The following is a 27,002-nucleotide window of genomic DNA, read 5'->3' on the forward strand; positions in this document are numbered from 1 at the left end:
AGGCAGATATTTTATAAAATTTAAAACCCTCACTTTTGATGAGTTACCATTTTGCTACAAAAAATGTAGCAATTTGAATTTAGCAAACCTTGAATAGAAGATCATTTACCTACACATGACAGATTTCTTGGCTAGTTTGCAACCTCAAAAAAATGTATTTGAGACTATTGTGTTATTACATAGTATCTTTATTGCACTGGTGAATAATAGAAAAGAGGAGACTCTTTTTTTCATACTGAACTAAAACTAAGCTTGTGCTTTTGCATCAGGCATCAACTTGTCAAATTTCACTTGGATTTACAGATTTTTCTTATCAACCAAAGAGATCAGGAACAGGGTGGTGAAGACTTCCATTATGGAGCACTGAATATATGCTGGATGGCTTGCGTTCGTTATCTCATTTAGTCCTCATAACCCTTTTATGAAGTTGGATTTATTATCCCTCTTTTACAGATGAGAAAATTGAGGCTCAGGGAAGCTAAGTAAACTGCCAAAGATTCTTATAGCTAGGAAAGCATGTATTTAATGCCTGACTAATTCCAAATCCTATGCTTTTTACATATCTTCATATTCTAGTACCAAAATATTTTGTCTGTTTTCTACACACTCTGTAAGAGAACAGATGCAAGAACTCTTCAGATCACGCCTTCAGTCAAAGAGGATCAATGAAATTTGTCCCATAAGGGACAATGGGCAGAACTGATATATGCAGATTACTGGTGTCCTCTTTCCCCATTAGCTCATGCTTGTTGAGGCTGACACCTCAGGCTAGTTTTCAAATCCTTTTGCCGCTCTGTGCACATAGATTGGAACCAACTATAATCAGAGGGCGATTGTCACCTCCAGAAGATTGTCTATGTGACAAGATTAGTAAAGTAAGTTGAAAGTATGTGTCCAATTATTTAATTTTGCACAAGCCTGTAGCTACTAGGAATAACATATTAAAATTTTTATTCTATTCATTTTAGGCACATATCTATTAAAATAAACTCTTCTTTTACATGAGGAATTTGCTTTGTTTATGAATTTTTCTACATACAAATTACAATGCTTTGCACATAGTAAGGACTCAGTACACGTCTGTTATTATTTTCATATGTATATATCCACACACATATATATTCACACATGTATACATATATGTATACACAAATATGTGTATATTCAGAACTCATCATTTCCTGTAAGTATTTGCTTTGAAAAGAAGCAATGAGGCCATTCAGACAATGGAACATTAAAAGTGTAGTGTTATGGGTCCTATTTATAATGCAAATAATTAATGTTGATATGATCTATTGCACGGAGACGGTGGCTTTTTTTTTAAAGATTGGTCCTGAGCTCACATCTATCGCCATCTATCGCTATTTCTTCTTCTCTCCAAAGCCCCCCAGTATATATTGTATATTCTAGTTGTAGGTCCTTCTAGTTGTGCTATGTGGGATGCCACCTCAGCATGGCTTGATGAGCGATACTATGTCCGTGCCCAGGATCTGAACTGGCAAACCCTGGGCCACCAAAGCAGAGCGTGCGAACTTAACCACTCGACCAGGGGGCCACCCCTGCCCTGAGTTGGTGGCTTTTTATTCACTCATTATTCAAAAAAAGATTTATTAAGGACCTGCCTTGTGTTGGCGCCGGTAGGAACATTAACATGACACAATCCCTTCCCTCCTTAAGGGAACTCTATTGTAAAGTGTCAGAGTAAATATAGGTGTGTCCACTGCCAAAGCACAAGGTAACAAGTGCCCTAAGACTGAAATGACAAGGAAGCAGAGGCGATAGCAGTCAACTCAGCTTTTGGTTCATGAGAAGACTTCATAGAGGGAGCACCAGTTCAGCTTGATGAATAATGGTGTTTTCTTTAAAGAGAATAATTATAATTCATAAAAGAAAAAGGATTTGGGCAAGGCCACCCCAGGAAGATGAAATAGTAAGACCTAGTGAACGACAGTTTTTAAAACCAAATCTGGAAGGAAGCCTCCTTTTCTTTACTCTCCTACTACGCTCAATACTTCACTTCCAGAATACATGACACTAACTGTATGTGAGTTTTTCCCACACCAAGCGATTCTCCAATTCTCTGTAGACACCAAGTGGATGTCCTACAATTCAATTCAATTCTGACACTACCTGGAGTTAGATCTCACAGGTTAAGGGATCAGTCCCACAAGACTACCTCCCACTTCAGATGCTAATCACAAGTCCAGGTTGTCACCTAAATCTCTCGGGACACTTCTGGGTTCCCCCATTTGATTGTCCTGCGGGATGCTTAGGTCCTATAGTTGAAATTGCATGGAACTCTTCACAATGTTTCCCCTCCACTTATGAAGCAGAATTAATATAATAGGAAATACTTAATAAGAAAATATTAGAAATTTTATGCAGTTCCTTTCTTGAAGGGCCAGATTTGAGAATCTTCAGGATTTTATTGCTCTGTATGCTTGTTTTTTATCACTTCCTTCTCTGTCTCTTCCTTCCTTTTCCCTTCTGTCTCTTTGGCTGTCTAATATACACATCAGCATCTACAATAGCCTGGGTGAATCAGGGCTGTATTAGTTTTTTAGGGCTGCCATAACAAAATATCACAGACTTCGTGGCTTGAACACCAGAAATTTATTTTCTCACAGTTCTGGAGGCTGGAAATCCAAGATCAAGGTGTTAGTAGGTCTGGTTTCTTCGGAGGCCTCTCTCCATGGCTTGCAGATGGCCACCTTCTGCTTGTGTCTTTACATGGTTGTCCCTCTGTCAGTCATCTGTACACTAATCTTCTCTTTTTATAAGGACACCAGCCATATCGGGTTAGGGCCCACGCTAATGACTCCATTTTAACTTAATTACTTTTTAAATTGTACCTCTTTAAATACAGTTACATTGTAAAGTTGTGGGAGTTAGAACTTAAGCATATTAATCTGAGGGGCACACAATTCAGCCCATAACAGGGCCTTTCTATTTTCTTTATGTTGTATTTTGCAGTGCTTGTACCTATGGCAAGAGCATTGACCTGGTTAAATTTCTTCTTGATCAGAATGTCGTAAGCATCAACCACCAAGGAAGAGACGGGCACACGGGTAAGACTGTAGTAAGAACATCACCAACTTCTGATGCACATGAATGCTCAAGAACAATGCTGTGCTCAAGAGGGAAGGGAGTAGTGGGAGTGGTCAACCCCAGTGAGGAGGGATATTTTATCAGTGGCATCATTTATAATTGATGGTGCATGGTAGTAATAAAAAGCAGACTAACTTTTGGTCAGTTTCGTTATTGTGCTAAATTATCTACAGCCCATGCTTCCATTATGGCCTGCACCAGCACAGATTGACTATATGGCCATGCCCTTGGTTTCTGCTCAAGAAAAATACTTATTTGAGATCTTTGTTCTTTGATTTGTACAAAGAGCTAACATTTGTTCTTGGTAATTACAGTGGATGTAGAAATACTAGAAATTGTGCTAAACAAAATGCAGACTAGAATAGGATATTTCTTTTGCTTAAAGTATGTGTTGTTTGCTCAATGGCAGAATTAATTCTTGATCAACAAAATCAATCCTAGCTTTGTATCTCTGGTGACATTGTTACTATGTGGTTATGACTGTCTTTTGAAAATCAGTGTTCAGTTTTCCTCTTTTCTCCTTTAGCACTTTTATTCTATTCTTTAATAGGATTGCACTCTGCTTGCTACCATGGTCACATTCGCCTGGTTCAGTTCTTACTGGATAATGGAGCTGATATGAATCTGGTAGCTTGTGATTCCAGCAGGTCTAGTGGTGAAAAAGATGAGCAGACATGTTTGATGTGGGCTTATGAAAAAGGTATATTTTTCATCATTGCATCTCTGTCGTCACACATTGAACTGTGTACATAGATTATGTCAATGCATCAATAATTCTTTTACTTGCTTCGCTTGTATACTCCTATTTTCCCTATAGATTGCATTTGAGTCTTTGGGGACTTGGATCAAAGAGTCCAATAGACCACCACTAGGGAAAGCAACTCCTGGGCTACAGATGAGCTGAAGGCATTCTTGGTATTGGCGCTTTGAAAAGAGAACAAGCTATCACATTCCTAGGTACTAAAGAAACAAAATTTGTAGGTAATAATAGCCACTTTCTTAGAGTAGACATAGAGCTAGTCTTTATCTCTTATACAGGGGAATTTTGATGTGGATTCAAATTTTTAAAAATGAAATAAATACAAATAAACAAAGGGAGTATTTGTCAGATCTAAACCTAATGACAATATGCCTGCATTGGACAAATCAGGGGAGCCAATGATTAGTGCTTAAGTATAAAATTACTTGAACTCAAAAGTGGTAAAAGCTTGGGCTGTGATACGAGAACACCTGGGTTTAACTCAAGCATGTTCTTTGATCTTGGGCACATTATTTATTCTTGCCGAGCTTCACTTTCTTCATCTGAAAAATTAGGATAATAACCACCCCTACTTCACAAGATTGTAAAGATTAAATGAGATAATACGGGCAAATTGCTTACAACAGTGGCTGGCACAAAATAACTACCTAATAATTGGTATTTCAGTAATGATAGCAGTGGTAACAGTAGTAGTTCAGAAATAAGGAAGACTAATAATTTATTCGCCAATTTTAAGGAAGAGGAAACCAGAGACAATCAGAAAGTGAGAAAGCATCTTTGTCATTGTTATTAATACATATTTTACCTCTAAGTGGGATCTACATATGCACGTAAGCTCCTAAGGAGTTTAAATTTTCAAGTGACATAGAACAGTATACATTGTCACTGAAATCAGAGAGTTACAACTAAATACTGTAAAATATATCAGACTTTGTTGCCTGCATTGTTTTATTAGAATATTTAAAGTATATAAAGAAATGTTCTTAACTTTTTAAATTCTAGATCCTTAGAAGACCATACTAAAAAAGAGTACTTACTAACCTGGAAGATTGCTCAGGCTACCAAGTTGATCTGAAAGGTTGTCTGCCTGAAGTAGGACATGAAAGTCCATTAATGAAGAGAGAGATGGAGTTTGATGGATAGAAATGGGGAGCTATTGTAAGCACATAGAGGAGAAAGAAAACATACAGGTCTGAAGACTTTTAGTGAAAAAGTGATGTAGGAGTTACTTTAACAGAGACAGGTGAACGGACATGGAATAGTATGAAATGAGTTAGAGATAGGCCTGCTGTGTTTTTGACTTTTTGAGTGTTGTATAAATACAAACACACACACACACACACACACACACACACACACACACACGTGTTTGCACATGATAACTCAATGAATTTTCACAAACTAAACTCACTCAGCATCCAAATGAAGAAACTAAACAAGGCCAGTACCCAAAAGCTCCACATACATTTCTTCCAGTCACTCCCCAAAGAGGGTACCACTGCCTTCTTGGGGCATAAATTAGCTTTGCCTTTTTCTGTATATAAATGGATTATTATGTATATATGTCTTTGTGTCTGGCTTCTTTTGACTAACCGTTTGTGAGAGTCATCCATGTCATTGCAGGTAGCTGTACATTGTTCATTCTTGTTGTATGGTGTAGTATTTTGTAACTATATCACAATTTATTCATTCTACTGTTTAGGGGCATTTGGATAATTTTTAATTGGGGACTGTTGAGAATATTGCTTCTTTGAACATTTATGTATATGCCTTTTGATCTCTGGATGCATTTCTGTTAGGTATAACAGCCTTCTACCTTGTATAACAGGAATTCCAGGTAGTTTTATATTTGAGTATGGGTTGGAAAATCTTACATATTCTGAAGCCTTGGGAGGCCTTACTAAGTTCTAGTTACTCAGCACTTTTCATTTATTCAAGTGATTCGCAGACAGCATCTCTCAAGAAATTTGAGTTTCAGAGAAGCTGTTTACAAAGCATTAGTCTTCAGGAAGACAGCTCAGAAATAGCTGCTGCAGCTCGCTCTTCACAGGGGCTGGGTTTGTTTGTTTTTAGATGATTGAGAGTGATAGTTGAAAACTGGTTTTACTTTTATTTTTGTGGAATTCCACACTTTACAAAACAATGAATCATTGTGTAAGCTCCTAAGATATCCTACCAAATGACAACAACAAAAGTCCTTTAGCTTAGAGGACTTACCCACCGGTCTCTGCAACATATGCCATACTTGTCACCCTTATTTGTTCAACTAATATGCCAGGCATCAGCGTTGCATTTCATTATTACTATGAATTTTAACAAATTGAATGTTAGTACTCAGGAGACAGATGGATGTTTTGCATATGTTCTAGAGCAAAGCAAGCCAAACCAACAAAATGAAATTGTTGCTATTTTTTCGTGCTAGAGAAGTTTTGCATTGTTTCCATGTGTTCAGCGAGGACTGAAATGGCCTTGTTAAAATATTGTCAACAGAGCACTGTCCCTGTTTTCTTTAGATAAATAAGAGCTCTCCTTTCTCCCTTAGAGAGACAGTCACCAAATTAACTGATGTGGCATACTGACGATTTTCCTGACCGACTTACAGATGGAGTGGAGGAAGCACTAAAACTTCACTTGGAGTTCCTTCTTTATAGAATAGAGATGATGTAGAAATGGCCCCAGCATGGTTTACCCTGTACCCTATCCTACCCGAGGAGAGAGAAACCAGGAGGGAGCTTCATAACCAGGGTCTGCATTTTGATGTGCCCAGTTTGAATAGCTCATCTTAGTCTACCCTCTTAACAGAAAACTGCGAGTCTTTCTCAACAGCACCCATCTCTGAATGGTTCTAAGAAAAATTTTTCACCCAAACAAAATTTTTAGCTGACCCTCTCTACTGTTCTGATATGACACATTCAGTGGTGCCTTGTAGTTCTGGAAGAGTTATCTACTCTCTTTTAGAATACTTTCAGAAAAGAGTTTACTCACTATGGATCCCTGTGGGATCAGATATGAAGAAACCTTCCTATTTACATAGCCCTTTTAACCTAAGGATATCAAAATCAATCTTGGAAATAATTTTTCTGGTGACCTTGATTCTACACAGAAGCCTACTGGTTAAGTTTCAATATTTCTCTGCCAGACTCCTCAGATCTCCAATTTTGCAATAGTTAGAGTGTTTCCCCTCCCCAAGTCTCCCCCCAACCTCTTCTTTTCTGCTATTCCATCTGAGAGTAGCGATAGCTGACTCGCTTACTTGGATTTGTTCTGCCCTTTCCCTGGGGTACAAAGGACTTGTATGAATCAATTTAAATTGGCCAGAAGAAATAGCCAGCAGCCTGCTTATGTTCAAATCCTCTGCCCTAATCACCAGTATGGAAAACCCATTGAAAAGACCTACACATAATCTTACATCCATTGCATTAAAGATGAAACTACCGAATTGAAAAGATCTCAGCCAATTAGAATTGAACACATAGCTCAATACTGTTTCTGGCAGTTAGATTTGAAAAGACTGCGTTTGACAAAGAAAAGCACTCCTTTATGTCAGGCTGTTTAGGGTCAGAAAACAGCCCAAACTAGAAACAAAACTAAAAACTTCTTACTTGCTTCAGTACTGACGCCAGTTAAAGTAATTTACAGAGGCTCCTATCCCAATATCTAATTACCCAGAATACAATATTGGTATACAGCAGGACTACTCTAATTCACAGTGACAGGGAGCTGCAGTTGGAGAATTAGTGAGTAAGTGAGCAAAAACAATAAAAATCAAGGCTCCTGTACCATGATATATACTTTGTTCATTCCTTTTGACAAGTGTAGTATGGTGTGAATTATTTATAGTAAACTATAGTGTATTCTCTAAAAGTAATGAAGTCTTACAGTTGTGAGTTTCCACAGTTTTCATCCAGAAAAAAATAACTAAGAGATAAGGGTAAGAGAAGAGGAGAAGGAAGAAGAGGTGGATTCATTACATTTTTTGATAAATCTTCATCAATAGAATATAAATTCCCAAGCTGCTTTTGTATTGAATTCTTACTTATTTGGAGTTTAGTAACCTAGTTTAGTATGCTAGAGTGGATTAGGGGTGGGGTAGAGGAAGGAATAAACAAAAGACTTAGAGAGTGTTTCAAAATCTATATGGGATTTTGTGTATACTGGTTACTTGTCTACATGTTTAGTTACTCTTTCTTAAAAATAGATGAATAAAATAACACCAACTCTCATTAGAGTGGGAAGAACTTTCATTCATTTAGGGGGTTAACACAATTATGTAAGAAGCCACACACATTAAAATGGACAGTAGAAGAGAACTTACATTCATTAAGCACCTTTTACGTAAGCATATATGTGTATATATAACTTAATTTTCAAAATAACACTTTAAATTGGTATTACCTTTCTATTTCAGATAAAAAGTTTGAGACTTAGAGCTGTTAAGTCACACTTTCCCAAGCCACACAGCTCTTGAGTGGAGAGCTGGTACCAAACAGAGGTCTGTCTTATTGCAGAGTTCGAGTTCTTACCACCTCAGTCTAGAATCAGAGAGCTCCAAGTCCAAATTCCATCCATGTTGCTTAATGACCTTGGGCAATTATTTAACCTCTCTAAGGCTTAATCTTCAAGTTTAAAATGAGTAAATTAATAACCACTTTACAGAATTCTGCTGAGGGTTAGGGATAAGATGTAAACGTCTGGAACATAACAGCTTCTTAATAAAAATAGTGGTATCTGTTGCTATTATTAAGTGCATAGCAGAGATTCAGTCAAGCTCTACATAAGTCCCAAATCTCATGGTCTTTCTTAATTTAGAATGTGCCTTAGTGTCCAGTAAGAAATACAACATATTGACACATGAGGATGATGGGCATCTTCTGTAAACCTTTTAATGAAGGGTTTATATCCCTGCCAAACTCCACTGAACAAACCTGTAATATATAACAGCATGTGTTGTTTTATTGTATTTATATTTCTTATTTGTGACTCAAGTAATACCATTTATTTTAAAACCTCAGGACTGAGGCAAGATCAAGGAAGTTTTGAAAATCACTAATCAAAATATTATGAAAGTATTTTAAAACCATTATTCTAATATGTATAGTTGCATGCAAATATATCAAACAATATTTTACCAACTTTAGCACAAATTTTTAAGTCTCTACTGTGGCAGGGTTGTCCCCCTCAGTCATGGAGAAGTGTCAAAGAATGTGGGCCATGTTTTCAAACCACCACACTGACTGATATGCTAGATCCCTTTACTGAGATAGCTGAGAAGTATGTAAAACTCAACGAATCCAGAATTGAACTTAGTATCTTTTTTGTCCTCCTCAGTCAGTTTCTCGTCCATATCTCTTATTCATTCTGTCATTTAATGGCGTTACCATCCATTTGATAACGTAAGTTAGAAATCTGGATTGATGCTCGACTGCTTCTTCTCCCTCAATCTCCCTTTCCCCACATACATTCAATCAAAAAGTCTTGTTATTTTACTTCAGACGTACATTTTGAATCCATCCTTTCTTCATCATTACTATCACTGTTTTAGTTTGTAACTTTATCATCTTTCTCCTTATCCATTTTAATAGCCTTTTAACTACTCTTTTTTTGTCTTCAGCATCTTTTGATTCCATTTGCCAACTGTAGTCTGAAAGATATATTCACAGTGTAAATAGAGCAATAATTCCCCAGCTTAAAATCCTTCACTGACATACTATCACCCATAGGAAAAAGTCCCCATTTATTATCATGAAACACCCTGTTCCTATGCCCTATGCCCTTTTTACCTCTCGAAACTCATAGCCAGTCACTCCTATCACAAGTGACCCACACGCCATAATCATCACCACATTCACTAGATCACTAACATTCACTGGGGCTTGACTCTGTACCAGGCACATTCTAAACACTTCACATCTGTTAAGTCACCAGATCTACACAATAGCCCTGTGAGACAGTGTCTATTTACATATCATGATATAAAACTACTTGTTCTTCCCTACGCATATCATGTTATTCCGTGTTTCCAAACCTTTTCTCGTGCAGTCCTCTCTGTCTCTACACCCTCCTATCCTCCCCGCCTCATTCCATTCTTTAAATTTCTGATTTCTGCTTGGCCTTCAAGACTCAGTTCATGGATCCTCTCTTCCAGAAAGTCTTCCCTGAATTCCAGCCTCGCAAACATGTCATTTCTTTATGTTTTATTGTACCATGTGCACACCTCTATCTCTGTATTTACCACTCCATATTGAAACACTCTGTTCATTACCAAACTGTAAACTTCTTGAGGGAAAACATTTGGACTATTCATCTTCATCTTCCAAAAACAATACAACAGCTGATTCGTAATAGATGCTCAATACATGTTTGTTGAAGTGAAATAGAGAATGAGCAGATATTTCAGCCATAACATTCTATTCCATGCTCACTAAATGGTATCTGGTCAGTCATAATATAGCTGATGTTTTCAAGAATACTATTTATCACTATTCAATTGTCTCTATGTATATCTTTAAATTTCGTAGGTTTCTTATTAACTGCACAGTCCTAATACTCAAATTAACGGGCGGGCAGAAGATTGTGAAGAATGCTCTAAATACAGCTCCTCTTTCTATGCATTGGAACTGTGAAAATCTTCCCTCTGGCTGGAATGCTTTTCCCCTCCCTTTTTACGTAATCAACTCATACTCATCTTTCAAGTTCAGCTTAAAAGACAATTCCTCAAAGTACTCTTTCCTGACCCCTCCAGCCTATTGTAACATAGTATCATTAGGCACATTCACAGCATCTTCTACCTTTCCTTCCTAGAGCCTGGCTAAATTAAATTTGAGTGAACATTTGTATAATTGTTTTTCTTTTCTTTTGTACTAGACAGAATTCATCACAAGAGTAATGAGCATTTTTATTTTAACACTTTATCTCCTGTACCTTGTACCACTCATTCCTTCAAAACAACTTATTATAAACCTAATACATGACAGAGACTGTACTAGAAAGGTAACACAGTGAGTTAGACAGACAATATTCTCCTGCTCTTAGGCAGTTTGCATTTCTAGAAGAAGAGACAGGTCATGAGGAAGAAAACAAGTAGAAACTATCAGATAATAGTAAGTGCTATGAATCAAGTAAAAAGGAAACACAATGATAAGTAAAATGTTCAAGGACACTATTTAAAACTGAGAAGTCATGGAGGGCTTCCCTGGGAAGATGCTGTTTGAGCTGGTCTCTAATATTTGTAGAAGGAAAAGGGAAGAAAGACCAAATGGGAAGGAGAGAGAAAGACGAAAGAGGAATGCCAAATGACTTGGTTTGTATATAATCTTCTTTTGTCAAAAGCATTCAGGATTGTGGATTCTTATCTCAAGGTGAAAAAGGACTGGTGGCATTCTTGTTTGGGCCTGGTGATTAAGGGACAAGAATAATGGGGGAAAGGGGCTGTGTGTCCCCTTTCTTGTAAGATAAAATTAAAACGTCTTTCAGATATAAGTCATGAGAAGATACAGCAAGTCTGGAATTTTTGTTTCCTCTCATTTAATTGACAGTGTGTGGGACCAGAACTGTCAGGAGGAAAATGGGCCACAGAAGGGCAAATGTCAGGAGCCATATTCTGATCCCACTTTTCAATGCTTCTGGAAAGTGAGTTATTAACAGGATGGGAAGGGGAGATAGCAAAGTATTAAGCAAAATCTCATCTATACCATTGCTATGAATGTTTCATTCTTTGAGGCAGGTAGAAACAGAGGCCCAGACTGCTCCTTTGATGACCTGGGCATGTGGGACATATGAGGTCTATAGGAATTCGTTGGCATCTGTAATGGAGACTAAATCTCTGTGTTCTTTACTTAACCTTGGACCAGAGAGCCTCGGAGTCACAAAGTCAGGGAGAAGATCTTAGTTACTGGTGTCATTTGCCATTAATCTTCAAACCTAGTTCTTAAAATAATTTTCATAGGAAAGTTTCTTCTATGTTCTTAAAATAATTTCTTATAGCAATGAACAGCATTCATTGTTCCTAATGTGAAATGGTGGGGACAGAGGGACAACCTTATAGGGAAATAATAAAATTTGTACTTTTCCTTCTTGAATAATTATGAACCCTCCCTTTTGTACACGGCCATTATGTAGATACTAAACTGTGCATGTAACTGCCCTTTGGATGGACTTGTGGGCTTAAACAACAACTTAGGTTTGAAAATGAAGAGCTATTTAGAAAGTTGAAAGCAAAGAGGTTTGGCGGGGGGGGATGTCACTCCATATGCAAGGAGTGAAGGAACACAAGAAGACAAAGTAAAGAGAAAGCATGGAATTTGGGGGTTACAGACAGCACTGGAAGAGTGGGGAGCAGGAAATAAAAAAGTCTTCAAGCCCACAGGAGAGTCCGTTTTGCCAAGACCCTCAGGGGCTCCAATGAATAATACTCTGAAAGTGCAAATCATTATTCTAACTGCATTAGACTAATAACGTAGCACCCTCCTATTTGGATAAAATACTTGGATGTAGATAGTAAATTCTTCGATATGGGAAAACATTTTATTCAATTAGTGGAAGTTTGATTATCTCTGGATGTGTTCCATTAGTGTGCCTTGGTTATCTAGGTGTATCCGTTATCAGGAGTTTGGTTTAATGAGTCCATTTAGTGAGTTCCATCAGGGCATTTTTCTGTTTAACTCCTTGTGGCCAAGTATCAGGCTGGGAGCTGGGCCTTAGTGCTTTTCAGGTTTCTTTACATGCACTTTGGTAGTTTGTTAGAGCAGTGAGAGCAGTGGAGAATTTCCCATCCGTGTGTGCCTCAGCCCACAGTTAGCAGGAGGTGGGAAATCAGGCAGAGATGCCTTCCAGAGCCAAGGGAGCCTCTTGGCATTTCCCTGGCAGCCTCATGCTTATCATCAGCCAGAACCCAGGCACTCATTAGGTTCTTGATGAAAAGCATCCCAAAGAAAATGCCAGCAAATTGTGCCACTGTGCTGGCTGGAAATTAAAACTGCTCAGAGTAAGTGGAGCCAAGAGAGCTGTTGAAATGAAAGGTAACATCAAGGGTGTGATCACTGACTCACACAGGCGTTCAGGATTCACGATGCGGCTTCTGCTTCATGAGGGAAAGCAGGAGGCCCTCTCAGCTGTCAGCCAGTCAGTCCAACAGAGGGGCTGAGACAGGCGGGGAGGGGGCCTCTGAATCAAGCTTTGTTGTGCTTGGGTAAATGCTTGGGGTTTCAGTTGATTTTTTCCCCCCAAAGGAGCCTCTCCCAGAAAAAAACAGAAATAAGAAAAAAAGCTTTCTTTTTTTTTTTTTTTTTTCTGGTCCCAAACACTTAAAGACAAAATTACATTAAAAAAACACTCCAAAAGCACCTAAGATCCTGTTAAAGTGGGGCAAACAGTGTGGAGAAGAGCAGAGCAAACCTCAGAATCTATGAATCTAGCAACAGGACAGATGAAGGGGTATTTTAATTCCACAGAAATTTTTGTTGGTGCTGCTGCTTTTTTCCTCAGGCTAAAATGGCCATCAGCAGTGGGGAAGGAGGGGAGGTGCCCCGCAGGAGGCACCAACACACACACAAAACACGCTGGAGATGTCCAGCCCTATTCCTGCAGCTTGTGAGTGTGCGGCCTTCGATGGGACAGGGGAAGTAAGGTTGCAGGTGGAATTAAGGCTGCTCATTCCCCGACTTTAAGAGAAAGATTGCCCTGGATTATCCCATTGGGCCCAGTGTAATGATAGGGGTCCTTAAATGTGGAAGAGGGAGGCAGAAGCGGAGGTCAGGGTGATAGGAAGTGAGGGAGACTCAGCCAGCCATTGCCAGCTTTGACTGTGTAAAGGGGGCCACGAGCCGAGGCCTATCAGTGGCCTCTGGAGGTTGGAAGAGGCGAGGAAACTGATGTTCCTCTAGGGCCTCTAGAAAGGAATGCAGCCCTGCCAACACCTTGATTTTAGACGGTGAGCAACCATTTTGGACTTGTGACCTCCAAACTATAAGATAATAAAGTTGTATTGCTTAAGCCACCAAGTTTGTGATCATTAACAGTAGCAGTGAAAGAAACGGAATATATTGATACTTAGAAATTTATCTGAAGTTCCATAAATGAGTTTCCAAGTTCATTTACAATTCTTGTAGCAAAATAGTAAGGCAAGAAAGCAGTGAAACTCCAAAAGGTAAATTTGTGTGTTAGAATTGTTAGGCATATTACATACATTATCTCACTTAATCTTTACAACAGCCTTATGAGGAAATATCATCAGCTCTACTCTGTAAATAAGGATCTTTATAAAAAGTAAAACATCATGTCCTTTAATTAACTAAAATCCTTCAGTGGTCCCCCATCTTTCCTTCATTAAAATCCCAAATCCTTTCCTAACCTGTAAAGTTCCACATCCGTACTCTCCAACTGTGGACCCCTGATCAGCCTCCCCTGGGAAAAGCTGGGAAAGCAACTCTCAGGTCCTATTAGACCTTTCCAATCAGAATCTCTGGGGGTAGGGCTCAGGAACCTGTGGTTGAACCTGCGTTCCAGGTGATTTTTATACACACTGAAAAGTTTGTGAAGCACTCCTGCACATGGTGTGTCCTTACCTACTTCTCCAACCAGCTCTGGGAATTTGCTGCAGCCCGACTGGCCTTCTTTAATTTTCTGAACATGGCACGTTTGCACCCATCTTGGGACCTTCACACTATCTGTTCCTTCTAACTGTTAGCTTTTCCTTTAGAAATTTGCCTGTTGGCTGTCTTTCGGGTCTTGAGCTTTCCCTGTTTGTGAGCACACAAGAGGCCAAAGAAAAAGTGCTAATAGGACTGGCTCCCTATTATTTCATCATAACTATGTCTGTGAGTTGAAAAAATCACAGATTCAGCAGTCATGAATAGAAATCTATGGATGATAAGAAAATGGACACTAGTAATTAACTCTGTAGATTTGTTTTGCTACAAGTTTTAGTAATTATAATCACAATTATTTTTTTTCCTTGAAGACACTGATCTTGAGATGTTACATTTAGAAAAGCTTTTAGTGCTAGTAAATATCTTTCTTCCATCTCATGATCTTGCATGCTCTATTAATTTTAATTCTGTTTTTGAAGGGTGGTTTTGATAAGCAGGAACAACTCTCAACATATACTCTACACATGAACTAGGTGTATTCTGAACCAATGTTAACTATAAACCCTTTGTGATGGATAAGAACTTATGCTTTTGCAGTTCCTAGAGTATGCCATTTTTACAATGAATTCTGTTGCATTTCAGAAGTCTCTTGGCAGAGTCTTTAAGGTTGACTTTGTCTTTCTCTTGCATAAATTAGCTTCAATAGATTATTTTTATAGTTAAAACATAAAATAGTATCAAAATTTAGTTCTATTGAAAATCATTGGTCTACTCAGAGGAGCATTTAGCATTTTTTATCCTTCACAATAAGTCCCTATTGCAATTAATAAACTGCCGCATTTTGGTGATGTTATATAATAGAAATTTATTTCTCAGTTGTATAACAGTCCAGGGTCGGCATTTCCGGTCAGTGGATGGCATTCTACTATCCCTTAGGGCCTCAGAACCCTCTGCCTCCAGCCAGAAGATGGGGAGTAGAGAAGGCTCACCTGTTTCTTAAAGCCCAGACTTGGAAGTGACATCACTTTTGCTCATGTTCCCTTGGTGAGAATTTGTCACAAGGCTACAATTGGATGCAAAGGAGATAGGGAACTGTTGTCCTTGGGTGGACATTCCCAGTGACAAAATGCCTCATGAATGGGGAGTACAAATATTGGTGGACAGCCAGCTGTCTCCTGCTCCAAAAACCTATATAAATGATCTTAGCGCCATGTTACACTACAGTTGCCAACCAAATGTAATGCTCAATCACAGCAGATACATCTCTCCTTCCTGGTTACCGTATGTGCGTATCACCCTTTTAATGGCACCCTTATTATAGACTCCCATAGCACTTGGTATTTCCTCTTTTAGAAATTCTCATCATTCTTATTATTTGTTCAACTACAACTAAACTTCTTAAGGATAGGACCATAGTCACCTTGTTCATTGTATCCCCAGTACCCAGCATAGCACTTAACATAGTGCCTTACACAGAGTCTTCATGAATTATTTTGAACGAATGGATGCAAGTACTCAATTCCTATTGCAATATCTTATCTCTTAAGATACATCCTATGTTTCAAGCTACCTCTAGTCACCTCTGGGTTAGATGGTGAGCTGCATAAATCAAACAAAAATTAAGACTCTTTGCCCTTTTTGTCTTTTCACAAAGGACATGATGCAATTGTCACACTCCTGAAACATTATAAGAGACCGCAGGATGAATTGCCCTGTAATGAATATTCTCAGCCTGGCGGAGGTACCCCCTTTATTACTCAGTTTTCTTTATTAATGCAATATTGTGCCTGAAAGTAAACCTGTGTTTCTATTAGGACTATCATTCTGGGGTTAGGGAGGAGGGCATGTTAGATTACCTTTATTTTAAGAAAATTTATGTGGGTGAGGTTGAAAATAAAGAAGCCTCAGTGAGGCTATTTTCTAACTCACCAGTCTGCTGTCCCTCCGAGTTTAACATTCCCTGGACGGGATGTTTATGAGGCTTGTGTATGACTAGGAAGGCCTGGGTCAGCTGAGAGCATTCTCCATTTCAGTAATCTACTAAGGCAGGATGGAGAAGACTCTTAGCCAGACACAAATTAAACCTGCTGGAGTCTGCTAGACCTTAGCTTTTTTTGTTTTGTTTTATTTTTTGAGGAAGATAGGCCCTGAGCTAACACTTGTGCAAATCTTCCTGTATTTTTTGTATGTGGGATGCTGCCCACAGCATGGCTTGGTGAGCAGTGTGCACATCTGTGCCTGGGATCCAAACCTGCGAACCCTGGCCTGCCAAAGCAGAGCATGTGAACTTAACCACTATGCCACCAGGCTGGCCCCTAGATTTTTATTTTTAAACTTTTTATGTACACTCTAAATAAACACTTGCTGTACAGTTTCAGTATCCAGAGAAATACCTGGGGTTAAGCTATAATTTCACTTGGTTTTCTTAGCAAAATTTTTTTGTCACCTGCTTCTTTTTATGATGTTTAACTTTTTTTTTTTTTGAGGAAGATTAGCCCTGAGCTAACTACTGCCAATCCTCCTCTTTTTGCTGAGGGAGACTGGCCCTGAGCTAACATCCATACCCATCTTCCTCTACTTTATACATGGGACGCCTACCACAGCATGGCTTTTGCCAAGCGGCACCATGTCCGCACCCCGGATCCGAACCGGAGAACCCTGGGCTGCTGAGATGCAGAACGTGCGAACTTAGCTGCTGTGCCAACGGGCTGGCCCCTGATGTTTAACTTTTATGAGGAAAAATACTATTTCTCTTTTTAACTCTATGATATAATTTGATTTCTAGATGGCTCCTATGTCTCTGTTCCATCCCCCTTGGGGAAGATTAAAAGCATGACGAAAGGTATTTTAATATGGGACAGTTGTTATATTTTATGACTAAGGATAAGTATTGCCACTTTCTATTTTGTTTTACATGTTACAAATGAGGACTATTTTGCAAGGATAAACAATATTATTAGCAGACCATTCTTTCCATAATTAACCTTACCAGCTCTACTGTTTTGCATATGCCTTCTCAGTTCACGAAGTTATGACTGAAAATTTTGTATGAGTATTAATGAAAGATCAAATTCTCATACAAATTTGTATTTTTAACAAAATTTAAGTTAAAAATATTAGTATCTTTAAGGAGAATTTGGAATAGATTTGCCATAGAGAAAAAAAATTATTTTTCAGAAGATCTCAGATAACTAATACTTTGAGGACTTCTTTGAATGTATGCTGTACACAGAAATTAATACCATTGGATCAGGAAAGTAAAAAATATGAATCAATTGTAAACTTATATTTAACTCTTTAGAATTTGAAGTTTTTAAAAATGATTTTGGATTTGAGATGTCTCCTCTGCATGATTCGTGTGCTTATTTCCTGACATCCAGTTGGCATCCCTTTGAGGTTTAGTTTGTGGATATTTGCCTAAGCCTCTTGTGATAGCTTGCAGGGATTGACCAGATAAGACTCTTTATCATGACGTAATATGGACTGTACTCCAGGGTTGCCATGTCATGTAGACAAGCTAGTTGTTGATCAGATCAGGAATCAACTCAGCCCTGATAACAAAGTTCGGGTAATAGAGACAGAGAACTAACACGCTTTTAATGCGGGGGGTTAAGGATCATTCGTGATAAGGTTTTAGTATCTCCAAGTAGTCAATTATAGTTGAAAAATTAAATGTTACTAGGGAATGATATTTTTGGTTAAGTGTATATGTACATGTGTGTATATACATTTACATGCTTGTTTTTTATCTTGAAAAATAAAATAACAATTACTGTTTGCAGAGAAGGCAGAAGTTCTCCTCCTAAGGGCTGGATTGCCTTCGCATTTCCATCTTCAACTCTCAGAAATTGAGTTCCATGAGATTATCGGCTCAGGTAATCTAACAAAATACTAGTCTGCTTTAGTTTAATGAGCTCCAGATAATGTGTTCATTTATTTCTCTTAAACAATTTTAGGTTCTTTTGGGAAAGTATATAAAGGACGATGCAGAAATAAAATAGTGGCTATAAAACGGTAAGAAAGCGAATGAGAAAATTTAGCATCCACGTAGTATTGTGCAGTTTGAGAGCATATGCATGGAGAGCCACTTGTTTTGACCCATCTGTTGACTGAGGATTTCCTGTTGCTGCCATTTCCAGTTATCGAGCCAACACCTACTGCTCCAAGTCAGATGTGGATATGTTTTGCCGAGAGGTGTCCATTCTCTGCAGGCTCAACCATCCCTGTGTAATTCAGTTCGTGGGTGCTTGCTTGAATGACCCCAGCCAGTTTGCCATCGTCACTCAGTACATATCAGGGGGTTCTCTATTCTCCCTCCTTCATGAACAGAAGAGGTATGGGTCTCTTGTTCTGGCTTAGTGTTTGACACATCATTGGAACTATCCTTCAACACTTCAGAGGCTCTCTGCTCCGATGAGTCTTTACCTTCCTAAACCTCTGAGTGCCAGGAAACATGGCATTTTAAAGGTGGCTAATATTTTATGCCCAATAATTGTGTTTTAGTGAAAAGAAATATTTCTGTGCTCTTTTTAACAGGAATTCAGTTGAAGACAACAAATTCAAGGAATTTAAATTAGTAACTAAAGCTTATAATAATTAGGCTAAATTTGACATACCAATAAAGCAGATATATGTAAGCTCAGATAAAATAATTACCAGGGGTCACAGTATTTATTTAAAAAAGTTTTAAAAAAGAATAGTCTTGCACAAGTCTAATTTGAATTTACTTCCTAGATCTATGCATACAATAATTAGAATGTGGTTTCACTCAGTGATTAAAGTAGATTTCATTTTTATGTTATTACAAAGAAATTAAGTATAATATTGCAAATGTTATAAAATCAAGTAGAATATTTTAAATAAGAGGGGTTGGTATCTGAATTGATCTATAATTAAGCATTATCTGATGTAGAAAAGCTATTGTTCCAGTTTTATTGAATTTTTAGCTTAACCTCCAATAAAGCAAAAAAGGCTGAAATTATACAGAATAACAAATCACATGCACCATTGATTTCTTTTAGAAAGATATGGTATTGACTTTGACCGTTTCATCCTCATTAAATCTATTTTTAAATTCTAGGATTCTTGATTTGCAGTCTAAATTAATTATTGCAGTAGATGTTGCCAAAGGTATGGAGTACCTTCACAACCTGACACAGCCAATTATACACCGTGACTTAAACAGGTATTTTTTTCCTCTAAATAATGAACTTAGAATTGTGTAACTGATGAGGAGTCTAAGATGGATTTCAGTGAAGAGATAGTTTAGATGTATTGCAATCAGGGTTTTCTACTCTGTGGGTAAGGGGACAGGCCACCGTAAGCCAATGCAATATAAAGTGTTGTATTTTCTTTTACAGAAATTGAAAACGGTATAACTGCCTCTCAGGGATCTTTCAAATCTGTGAAAAATGTCCAGAAAGATAGTGATGTCTATAAAATTCACCAGCTAGCTAGATCTCAGATCGGTAAAGCCAGATCAAAGATTGAGATCAATGACTGTTATAGAATGTCATGTCTCATACAAAGTCAGGTGTTATAGGAAGACCTGATATAAAATTATATGAAACACTACTTTTGTGCTACCATTTTGGTATTTTTGTAGTAGTAAATTCAGCCAAAGCACAGCAACTCATTTACCTAGCTTTCATGTAAAGATATTTTCATGTGGAATAGAGACTTGAAACAAATACAGAATTAGAGTGTTCCAGGGGTGGAACCCCAAGGGATTTCAAAATGTCTTTTTAAACAGTGAAAGCTTTCTCTAAGAAAAGTCTTACAGGAAGGACATTATACAAAATAGAGCAGCTTTAGTTGAAGGCAGAGAGTAGGGTAGAGAATTCTGTTCACTTACCGTTTCCCACTAACAAGGGGGCAGATTCCTGGGCCACCTCAGTGGAATCCCGAAGGTGCTGTGGAGAATAGATGGACAACCACCAATCTACCTTATGAAACAAGTCATATTTCAAAATCACTAACTTTCATTTCATGATTATCAATAAGGTTCCTATAGATCCCATCTATAGTACTTTGCACAAAGTCCACAGTTCTGAAACTACTATTAATTAATTACACTATCCACTCATTTATTCCACAGCTATTTGAGTATCTACTGTTTACAGTCTTTATACTTGGCATGGAGCTTGCAAAAGGAACTGCCACGGACTCCATTCTCAAGGAGCTTTCATACTCTAATAGAGAAGAAAAATACTTACTTAAATCTATTTTAGGTATAAAATGACAAGTTCTATAAAAGAGATAATGAAAATTTTCATAAATTTCAGAAAGAAAAATATGAGTTACTTCTGAGAATTTAGACACAACTTCATGGAAGAGTTGACATTCGAGCCTGGCCCTGAAGGATGACAGACTTTGGGATAGTATCCTAGGGTTAGGGAAGGCATGAGGAAAATAGAAATTAGAAAGTTAAAGCCATATATAGGAACAATGAATAGTTTCACTTTAGTGAGGTGTATAAATATATGTGGTGTATGTAATTTATGATGCCAACTATTGGGAAAGAAATTCAGAAAAATAAATTGGAACAAGAACACAGAAATGAGTGAAAGTTAGAAGAAGGTACTTTAGACTTTGTTCTATAAGCAAGAAGGAGGCATTGAGGATGTTTGCGCTAGGAATCACAAATTTGGAACTGTTTTATGGAAAGATTAATCCAGCATCTTTGTAAAAGATCAGCTTGAAGGGGGTCAAGAAACTGGTGAAGGAGTTGTTGTGGTAATCTAGATGAGAAGTAATGAAAAGCGGAATTTTACTAGTGGAGGTGGAAATGAAAGGAAAAGACAGATATGAAAGATAGGAGAGAGAAAATAAATTAGATATGAAAGTGGTTAAATCTTAGATATTGGAAATAAACATATGAAGGACTCAATCTATTTATAATTCTTTTCTAGTTTTCAAATAAAAGTCATTTCTTCACTGTTAGTTATTAGTTCTTTTCCTTACCTCTCTTTTAAAAACACTTATGTTAATGAACATATTTTTTCTTTGAGTTTCAGGAAAATATTTAGGAAATAGATTTATGTGATAAATTAACATAATGCAAACTTGTAATTTGTGAGTGTTAGGAGTATTATCTTGTCATCCTAACCATCGTTTCATGGGGGATTAAAACAAATGAGAGGTCATTGAAAGCTTCCTCTAGCTGTAACTCTGCATGTGTGGGGCAATTAATGTGTGTTCTGTTGCCCTGTGAGTAAGTGCAAGTTATAAAGCAGAACCAAAAATATAAGTGTTGATTAAAAGTGAAAATAGAACATTGACTATATAACAGACATAAGTTTATATTTACCATTTTTTATGTCTCTAATCTAACCTAAATGTAAATTTGTAAATTGTACCAAAAAGTCTTCAAATTTTATGAAACACTGTTTCATAGGTGCCTTTGATATAATATAGTCCAAAACTATTGCATTTATTACTTGTGGACTAATTTCTACTAATCTCTAATCTGGCAACAATAAAACACTCACTTTTTCAGATTAATGCAGACATAGCATTGCATATTTCCCAAAAGAGTATTGTCCTTCCCCTCATAGGGCTCACTGGGATCTGGTTGGGACATAGCACGTATGCCCAGGAAGCAATTTTATTGCTATTTAAGGTAGAAAATGATTAAGGACCAAGATGATTAAGCAGCAATTTTCAAAGGATTTCAAGTAAATCAAAGATCAAAGTAGAGTGGAAAGCTTCCTGGAGGACGTAGAGCTAAAAGTAGACTTTGAAGAATAGACATGTATCTTTCCTCGTGTTTTCACAGCATACTCATCTTCACATTTCTACAATGCTTACAAAGTCCCACTGAAAGAGAGACTAAAGGGAAAGAAGCACATCAGAGAGGGAGGAACTCAGACATGTGTTAGCATTTGTATTGAAATGACCTGTTTACATTTTTCTCTCCCTCACGTTCTGGGCACGTCAGGGCTGCCAGGGCAGAGATCCTGGTCTCTTCATCTCAGGTTTCCAGAACTGAACATAGTGTCTCACACAGAGAGGATGTTCAATCAATGCATTTTTAATCGAACCAAATTCTTGAGGTGTTTCTGTGACTGTTGTTTCAGGAAGTAATGGCCTATTTGGCACGAGTATGGCTACTTGCAGACAGAGTATGACTAACTTGCCCAATACCTTTTATACTTCCGAAGCAAAAAGGCTGTTAGAGCTTACAGATCAACCCACAGAGAGGGGACACTTCTATCTTTGGTTTTGTGCTTGTTGATTTATTTGTGTGAAAGAAAAAACTCTCCCTTTCCCCTGGCAAGCTTCTTACCATATAAGGCTGAAAGTTCATTTCAATTTTCCATATATACTAAGAAGTTCAAGGAATGAGTAAGGAAATGGTTCTTTCTGATGATGATGAGAATTGATTTAGCGCTTCCAATGTGAGAGGAGCTCTGCTAAGCCCTTGTCGTGTAGGCTATCATTTAATCTCACAACAGTTCTGTAATACATATATAGTTATTTTTATCTCCATTTTACTGTAGGAAAACTGACAAAAGAGATTTAAGTGCGCGGTCACATCCTTACAATGTTCTTAAACACTATATTATGCTGTCCCAACAACAAGAACAAAACGAAGTCCAAACAGAGAAATGGAAGGAGATTGGTGATACTGGATGAGCATTAGCCGTATTTATCAACCTTGCTCTTTGTACTTCAGTTCTCAACGGGCTCAATTGCCACAACCCAAACCATTTCTCATATCATCTTCTGATGTTTCTGTGTTCCTACTTTATTTCTTCTTCTTCTTCTGCACCTCATGTTCTGCTAGTGTGGAGCAGAGTTTGCATATGAGGCACACAGATATATTTTATTTGGCCCATAGTGTTTAAATATTTTTTAAACGTATATAACTTTAGGCACGAATGCACTTTCCAATTTGTCATAGACCCCACCACCTACCAACTTACCAACTTACACCTGGCTCTATTTATACACTTATTTTGTGTCATTGGAGCTTGCAAATCATGGTTTACAGCTAAAAACCTTAAAGCTTTTTGCTTACTACTAGCAGCTGTCTGTGTTTTCTTGGAAAAGTACATTTTCCAAATTGTTTGACATTGAAACCGAAACATCACTGCAGACATATATGGATCAAATGAATGGTCTTTTCCTTCTATAAGTGCACAGTATAACAACACTGTGAGCAATGAAATAGTGACAATTCCATGACAGAGCGGCCATGGCACTCCTGTGAGATATGTCTGTGAAAGCATTTAGTAAATTGTGAGGCATTATACAAATGCCATATGTTATTGCTATTAATGCCTCATTTGTTCCCTTAGACGCTGAGGATGAAGACAACACTCCACAATATTTTCATACATGCAGATATTTCTTTTTACATAAATCAACTAATTAATTGAGGGACTAGGTCTAGATCTGAGAAAGATTCCCTGTTGGTTTTTGAGTGTCAGCTTATTTGGGTGACTATAAAGGAAAATAATTAGTGATAATTTAAAAACAGCCAACTTACTGACAGCAAATGACAGATAATTTAAGATGACAAAGCTGGTAAGGGATAGAGGAATTTCAATTTTGAAGATGACATATACCTAAATTAGTGAAGATTTCAGAAAGTATCAGAAAAATTATTGATAAAAAATTTTAATAATTGTTTTTAAGTTGATGTTGCATTTGCCTTTCAACTGAATACAAAATATAAAAGTCCTGCATGTTTAAAAAGCAAGAATCAAGTACAAATAAACAAATTATTAATTGTTTTTCTAATTACCTGTTAGGTAAATTGCATTTCTTGGTTCACATAGATTATAAAGTCCCCTCTCAGCTACTCCTTTCACTTGTGACTTTTCTAATAAGCTGTTAGACAGAAATAATTTAATGTTCACTGGCAAACACCATCTTGCAGAGAATTCTGAATACCTGAATGCAGACCAATTAATTGATTACATTACAATACTTAGACAAAGTCTTGAAAAAGAACCCATTGAAACTTGTGAAATCTTTGACAACTCTACTCCTATAAATCTCTAGTACAAAACTAGTCACAAATGACATTTTAAATTTTGTCGAAAAATTTTTTCATTTATTTCCACTTTAAAAGTAAGTGAATCAATTAATTAATATAAAATATTTGAATGCTTGATATGAGCCAGAGTCTACGCTATGCCTGGGGATACAGCTGAGAATGACAGCACACAGCACTTTTTCTAGCAGAGTTTAGAGCCTAATGAAGTATTTCCCCAAATTTCTGAATCGTAAGAATCATCTGGGGGCAAACATTAAAAAAAAAATTCCAAGGCCTCTCCCTCGAAGGCACAGATTGAGAATGTCCTAAATTGAGCCTGGGAATTTAAACTTTTAAGTAAGATCGCTGGCTAATTCTTATGATCAAGCAATGAGAGGCAACATTGGTCTAATGCAGCAGTCTCAACTCTGCCTGCACATTAGAATCTGTGGGAGAACTTTCGGAAAATCTTAATGCCACCTAAATCAGACTCTCCAGAAGTGGGGCCCAGGTATCGTTTTTAGAGAGCAATCCTGGGGATTCCAATATGCAGGCAGTATGGGGAACTACCTTGTAGTCTAATGCCAATTACTCCTCTTAACCATTTGCCATACAGTTGCATTCTTTCCTGCCCAGAGTGAAGTGGGAATATTGGAGAATCAAGTCACAATGTATCTCCCGATGTTTTGAGAATCATTGCCCTAAATACAGTATAATCACTCAATAGTGAGTGTAGAAGACAGAGATCCACCGGCCATGGTACGTAGGCACAGAGTAGGTCTCAAGATCCAGCAGTTGCCATAGGAGTTGTGCTATGGATACTAAGGCATTCCGGAGCATCTAATTTATAATTCATGGTTGATACCAGAGAGTTCCCAGGAGTTAGAATCTTGATAGGCAGCCAAAACAGAAGTAAAAGTTTAAATATCGGACAGTTGCAGTACACACAGTTCATGTGAGTATTCAAGGCCTATGAAACCCTGAAAAAACACAGAACTATGTATAATAAATCAATACATGTGTATAGAAAGAAAAACATATAAATATGTATGTGTGTTTTATGTATCAATGTACATATAAGCATACCCACTTCCATGTTTTTATGATACCTCTAGCCTTTCTCAGTTGGAGTTCTGAGGGAATTAAGCCCTAGCGAAAGTGTTTTGAGGGGAAGATTTTGTCAGTTCTCCCAAGGATGAGACATAGCTGTTATCATTTGGGATGCATAGAAGAGAACTTAATTCATTACATCCACTCTGTGGCTTAGGGCTTAGGGCCTCTGGGCTTCAGGGGTGCCTGTAGTTCTGAAATGTTTAAGTCCAAAATTGTAATGTGACTTCAGATTTCCAAATTAAGAAAATTTTTTTTAAAAAGCAATCAGTTGCTATCTGTGTCAATTTCATTACTACTTCCAGTAATGGGGAAAAAAGCTAAGCTGTACAATTTTCCAAGATGAAATTTGGATTTGTTAGGGTAGGTTATCTGCTGCAATAATAGACACCAAATGTATAATGGTTCAAAATAATAGAAGTTTATATCTTGATTGTGTGAATGAACAGGTTGTTGAGGTGGCCCTTATCTATGAAGTCACTCAGGAGCCATTTTCAACATGTGGTTTCCAGGGTCTCCATAGGAATCGTCTCTATTCAAGTGAGCATAAATGGGACAAGAGGATGTGAGATGTGCGTGAAATGTTTTATGGTCAGACATTAGAGTGGCATGCAACACTTTCAGTTATATCTCATTGGCTAGAGCTCAATCATATGCCATACCCAACTTGACAGGGTGCTGGGAAGTATAGTCTAGCTGTGTGCCCAGAAGAAGAAATGAGTTTTGGTGGGCAGCCAGCAGTCTGTGCTGCATTCACTCTATTTACACTAGTGATAACAGGTACTGTGGTTTGGGTAAACATAATAATTGAGAAGCCTGATCTAGATTTGCATGAATCAGTTGCACAAATATAATGTTAATTGCATACTAAATATTTTTAGCTTATAAACACAGTTTCACAATTTATAAACTAATACCACTAATTGGGAAATGTAGTGAAAGCTACTTAATAAAGCATATTATATATGAATTAATTTTGAAATACTTATTCACTTTTGTTATAACATCAGAATAGCTTTGGGAGTATGGGGACATATGTCCCTGAAACAAAACATGGTTTAAAAGTAAAAAGATGTGCTGTAATGAGATATAATAGCATGAAATAGGCTACATAAATTCAAAAACATGAGTCACATCCATGTGCTCTATGTCAGTAAAAATTAAAGCACAGAAAGGCTATGATCACTCCATTCAGAAAATCATGTTGCGCCATACCCAACAGAAGGAGTTCCTCAACCATTTAATTCTATAAATTACTTTAATCCTGTTTGGAAGCTTCACTCAAGTGTTGGTGTTTAGTCATAATTTCCATTCCCATTTCTGACATGCTCAGTCTCCATTTAAAGTCAGTCTGTCCTCAGCTCCCGGAAGCTCCAGATGAAGCAGAGTTCCCTCTGACTCTCAAGTTCCTACCTATCACTTGAATAGAAATTCACCGTTCAACTCATCCTTG

General features: G+C 37.6%; 1 protein-coding gene across 10 annotated transcripts in view; it reads left to right on the forward strand.

Annotated features, from left to right (window-relative positions):
• Nucleotides 1–27,002, forward strand: part of TNNI3K (TNNI3 interacting kinase) — a 271,680-nt gene that overhangs the window by 89,238 nt on the left and 155,440 nt on the right. For all 10 annotated transcript variants that reach the window (XM_014831425.3, XM_070486598.1, XM_070486597.1 and 7 more), the window contains exons 10-17: nucleotides 2,974–3,068; nucleotides 3,659–3,808; nucleotides 16,109–16,195; nucleotides 17,240–17,296; nucleotides 18,237–18,329; nucleotides 18,411–18,468; nucleotides 18,594–18,788; nucleotides 19,535–19,639. In XM_014831425.3, the coding sequence (XP_014686911.2) occupies nucleotides 2,974–3,068; nucleotides 3,659–3,808; nucleotides 16,109–16,195; nucleotides 17,240–17,296; nucleotides 18,237–18,329; nucleotides 18,411–18,468; nucleotides 18,594–18,788; nucleotides 19,535–19,639 (840 nt within the window). The remainder of the gene's footprint in view (nucleotides 1–2,973; nucleotides 3,069–3,658; nucleotides 3,809–16,108; nucleotides 16,196–17,239; nucleotides 17,297–18,236; nucleotides 18,330–18,410; nucleotides 18,469–18,593; nucleotides 18,789–19,534; nucleotides 19,640–27,002) is intronic.

This window comes from Equus asinus, chromosome 16 (genome assembly GCF_041296235.1).
Source record: "Equus asinus isolate D_3611 breed Donkey chromosome 16, EquAss-T2T_v2, whole genome shotgun sequence".
NCBI classification, from domain to species: domain Eukaryota; kingdom Metazoa; phylum Chordata; class Mammalia; order Perissodactyla; family Equidae; genus Equus; species Equus asinus.